This window comes from Charadrius vociferus, unplaced genomic scaffold (assembly GCF_000708025.1).
Source record: "Charadrius vociferus isolate BGI_N301 unplaced genomic scaffold, ASM70802v2 scaffold783, whole genome shotgun sequence".
NCBI classification, from domain to species: Eukaryota; Metazoa; Chordata; class Aves; order Charadriiformes; family Charadriidae; genus Charadrius; species Charadrius vociferus.
The window spans coordinates 239,956-244,706 of NW_009647834.1; the positions used below are offsets into that span (position 1 = coordinate 239,956).

Below are 4,751 nucleotides of genomic sequence, written 5' to 3' on the forward strand. Positions count from 1 at the left end.
GAGAACATCACCTCTCCGGCACTGAAGGTCCTTCCCCTCACTGCTCAATCCTGATCTCCAACCTTCTGCTGCTAGTCCCCTGTGGAGCAGCCGGGAGGAGCTGAAATTACAGCCCCTTCCATGGAGCTACAGCTCTCGAATTAAACAAAAGCCTTTTGACCCAAAGGAGTGGAAAGTGGAAACCCCATTTCTGGCAGCAGGCAACTGGTACTCGGGCTCGCTGCGACCTCTAGGGGCCAAATCTCCAGCATCCGCAGACAGACTGACGTTCACATATACTGAGATAGAGACCGTTAACAGCTTGTTTAATAGAGAATTAGCACAGCCCTGCATCATCTTGTCCCCTCCTCTTCTACTCTGCTTAGCTCTTCACCCTCCCTGGCCCCAGAGAGACAGAGACAGAGAAACAGAGAGAGAGAAAAGGAGAGCTCCATCCTGGGACAGAGCGCTAAATGAACATAACCAGGTCTTTACATGTTGCTCTCGAGAAGGCTGCCAGGATGCTAGCAAACACCACGTCGGGAGACTGGGAGGCATCCACCGCTGTATGGATCCCTCTCTTGCTGTAGTAGGAGACCAGGGGAGAGGTCTGTGTGTGATAGGCCTTCAGGCGGGTTTTCAAGGCTGTTTCGTTATCGTCCGAACGGCGTATCAGGGGCTCTCCAGTGACCTGGGAGAAGCAAGGGGACAGTCTCCAGCTAGCTGCAGCCTGGCACGCTCCCCCCTTCTCTCTGCAGCTACGACAACCCCTGTTCCCCTCCTCCAAGACAGGCTACAACGCAGAGCTGCAGAGGTGATCCCCAGATGCGCAGGGAGAGCGGGGCAAAGCCAGGACAGCCGAAACAAGTCCCAGAGCAGTCACCGAAGAGAGAAGGATTCAGCATTGTGGTCTTTCCCGCACACACCACTCTGCTTGCTAACAGGAGCCCAAGGAGCCTCAAGAGCAGACACCAGCTACAGTTGCTCCCCAAAAGGGAAACCAGTCACAACCCACCGCAACTTCAGCTATGGACAGAGTCCAACAAGTTCTGAGGCTGGCAGAGGCCGGGCCGGCTCTGCAGAACGGCCATGCCCTTCGCTCATCCCTCCAGGCCTCACTCCCCACAGCGCCGTTGGCTCAGGCTGCCCAGGCAGTTCCCCACGCTCCCCAGAAAGCCAGAACAGAAGGTACGAGAGAAGGAAAGAAATGAGTTTTTCCAGGGATGCTGCAAAGCATCAGCTAAACCCAAAGCAGCGCAAGCTGTGGCCTTGGGAGCTCACATACATCGTCCTTCATGTGCTCTTTCGGGGGTCTGAACTCCTCGTGATAAGAGCGGCCGCTCGCTGGGTGAATCAGCCTAAGACAGAAAGCAAGTGTCAGCAAAGTAGCCTGGTGCCAGGACAAGGTCTCCTGAACCTGCCACTCATCAGCACGGAAACATCTGCAATAGCAACCCAATTAGCCTCTATCACAAAAAAATCTCTTTAGCTATTTCTGTACCAAAGGCCTCTTCAGATGTTTGAAAAAAAAGCAGCTGCGCTAGGAGATGGAGAAGGGATTTTTACTTTATGCGTTACTGGGGAAGTGGGCTAAGTCCTGGAGGTGTGAGGGTGACACAGTGCTACAGCAAACAGCGCGAGACATCCGTGTGCCTGCACGACAACTGACCCTGGACAGGGTGTTCAGCAGCACCCAAACAAGTATGTAACGTCCTGCAAAAGGGAACAGTGATAGCTCCAGAGAAGTAAGAGCATGAAGACACTGGCTGTCAGACACCGGGCTTAAAGGCTGAGCTGGGTCACCAAGGACACCAGTTCATACTGGCAACCCCTACTGATAGGGCAACGAAGGGGCTGTGTCCAAAGCTGGCCCAGGCATGGGAGAGCAGGCAAGGGATCAGGCCAGGAAGGCTCAAACAGAGCTGAAATCTAACCAGCACTGCAGCTAGCCCTAAACACTGCGAGAATGACAGAGGATCCAAAATTAGGATGCTCTCCCCTAAACTAGGAAACCCCACCCCGTGCAGCAAGTGTTTGGGAGAGAAGAATTACCGTCCTGTGATTCTCCGGATGAGCAAGGAGTCGGGGATGCTGAACTCAATAACGGAATCCAGCTTCTCTCTCCTCTTCTCCAGGAGCTCATCCAGCTGCAACAAAAACCACTCAGCTCAGAGGGGCAGAGGCCCGGCCAAGGGACCCCTGTCTCCAGGGAAGGAGGAGATGTCAGAGCAGTCCCCGAGCAGGAGCTCACGTACCATTTCGGCCTGCTTCACCGTGCGTGGGAAGCCGTCCAGGAGGAAGCCGTTCTTGCAGGGAGGCGAGTCGAGGTTGTTTTCAATCAGCTCCACCACCATCTCATCGCTCACCTGCACAGAGGAGAGATGGGCGCATGGTCAGGAGGGACACCCCAATTTTACACAGAGCTGTCTCCAGAGCTGCTGTACCCTTACCCAGCCTGTGAGCCTTTTTACAGCCTTTCCAGCTGCCAGAGGCAGCAGCCACAGCACAGGGGCTGTAACAGGGCGAAAGCTGCGTGTTCAGACCTGCCCGCATCAGGGAAGCACTCCCTGCCATGGGTGTCCAACACTAAGATGTGACTATTGAGACATTTCAGGCCAGGGACACTCCAGCCCGTGCAGGGACTTAGACCAGCGCTGTAACTTCACCATTACAAAGGTTGCTGTATTTCAAGGGAGACCGTCAGCTTGAAGACAAACTCCCTAGACTTTTTTTTTTTTTTAAAAATCAATTCACCATATAGACTATCGACGTAACCTTTATTTCCTGTTACTTTGTACCTTCACCCACACATCTCCCTCAGTAGGCAGGCCTGGCCAGGAAGGGCAAAGCAGGCGAGTTGCTCATTGACTCTCATAAACCTCGTGTGAAGGTAAATACCCAATAGCTGCTGACAAGCTCTGGCCTCACTGGTTAGTTTTTCCCACATCACAATCTCAGCATACCGCTGGGATTAGCACCTTTTCTACACTTGGAAAGTACTAACAGATCCTGCAGCCCCAACAGTAGCTGTTTATTCGAGAGTAGCTCTCCTCAGCAGCACTGTTTTCTCCAGCGCACGCAGCGGGGACCCAGCAGGATTGGGGACCAGACTGTCACAGCACAGAAACAAGAGCCCTGGAGCAGGAAGCCTATGGGTGGGAGGTAATTTGGGTGAAACACCAAGTCACTTCTGCGCTTTCCTGATTACCCCTTTCAGAGAAAAGGGGTCCTGCTTCGTCACCCAATAGTTCCAGCACACGCAGAGGGGACCCAGCAGGATCGGGGACGAGACTGTCACAGCACACAAACAACAGCCCTGGAGCAGGAAGCATATGGGTGGGAGGTAATTTGGGTGAAACACCAAGTCACTTCTGCGCTTTCCTGATTATCCCTTTCAGAGAAAGGGGTCCTGCTTCGTCATCGAGCATAAAAACCCATCCCCAACACTGCTGTGCTGCCAGCTGAGTTATCGCAGAGCCAGAGTACACTGCTGGGATATACCTGTGGAGCAGCGCGGTGCCGGCTGCCACACATACACGTGGCAGATACCACCAGCCTTGCCAGATAACGTCCCTATCTTTCATAACCAGCTGGGATATTGCAGGCTCGGTGTTGCAATGCAAGGTTTGAGCGAAAGCTGGAGATAAGCCATGCTGCCCTTCTCTTGGGGGCCGGCAGATTCTCCATGGGGTGTTTACGAGCTCGTGACAGCCAACAATGATGCCCAAGATCCGCCCCACACTGCTTTGCTTTGGGACAAGTTGCTGCAATTTTCTGTCCTTCAAATTTCCAAGATATTTCAGTCATTTTGGCAAGACAATTAGATCCTCAGAAAACGAACATGTCAGAGATCCTAACTCTTGTCTCTTGGGGATCCAAAGTGTCTCTTTCACACAGCATTACGCAGCACCCACTGTAACTACCACAGCAACACCCCTAAGTCTATTTTTACCTTACGAGGAAAGGGCATTTATGCAAGAGCTGGGACATAGATGAACCCTCGGAACAAGCTCTTCCACCCCGCAGAGGTCCAGGCATGATGTGAAGGGACACGGGAACTGCAGAGCATGGCGGTAACATCCTGCAGCTCCAAGGATAAACCTTCACCTCAAACAGCGCACCCCGTGAGCATCAAAGCACCACAGTGGAAAGAACCAACTCAGGGACAGAGAGGCTGCTGGTGAGCAAGGAGCAATTTTGAAAAGGCAGGCTGGTTTTATAGGATGTTTCTGCTGTGGGATAATAATAAGGAGAACCCACACCCCTGCCTTTACCCTGCAGTCTGCCCTTCCTCCACTAATTGGGTTTTGTCAGTGAGGCTTCTAATTAAGAGGTAGATTTTGACTGTTCTCATTCCAGGTGCCATCAAGACCACCTCCCCTCCCAACACGTCTCTGCTACCCACCAGCTTCCCCGCATCCATCGTCTCTTTGAGCCGCTTGCCCAACTCGGACCCCGAGGCCACCATGGCCCGCAGCATGTCCCCCGTTGCCAGGTGGCAGACGCAGTAGGTCTCGGCCAGCTTCGGAGCCTGCAGGAGAGGACAGACATGGGGTGAGCTCGCAGCCAAGACCTCGGGGGCCGAGATCCAGCCGGGGTTTGGACCCCCCACCCCGGTAGTGCCTTGTCCCCCAGAGGGACGGCCTGCGACCGCCCAGCACGTGGCAAGGCACGGCACACCGCCCTGAGGGCCGAGTACTCCGGGACCGGGGCACTGGAGGAGGGAACCAGAGCACCGGAGGGGGGGGTGGAGGGGATGCGACAAAGGCCCC

General features: G+C 54.2%; 1 protein-coding gene across 1 annotated transcript; it reads right to left on the minus strand.

Moving 5' to 3' along the window:
* Nucleotides 1-286: 286 nt before the first annotated feature.
* Nucleotides 287-4,507, minus strand: AK2 (adenylate kinase 2). The gene is made up of 5 exons (XM_009882761.1): nucleotides 4,385-4,507; nucleotides 2,235-2,345; nucleotides 2,032-2,126; nucleotides 1,265-1,337; nucleotides 287-670 (listed from the first exon to the last, which is right to left on the minus strand). Exons 1-5 carry the CDS (start codon nucleotides 4,457-4,459, stop codon nucleotides 449-451), a joined length of 576 nt encoding a protein of 191 aa, XP_009881063.1. The 5' UTR covers nucleotides 4,460-4,507; the 3' UTR covers nucleotides 287-448.
* Nucleotides 4,508-4,751: the final 244 nt, after the last annotated feature.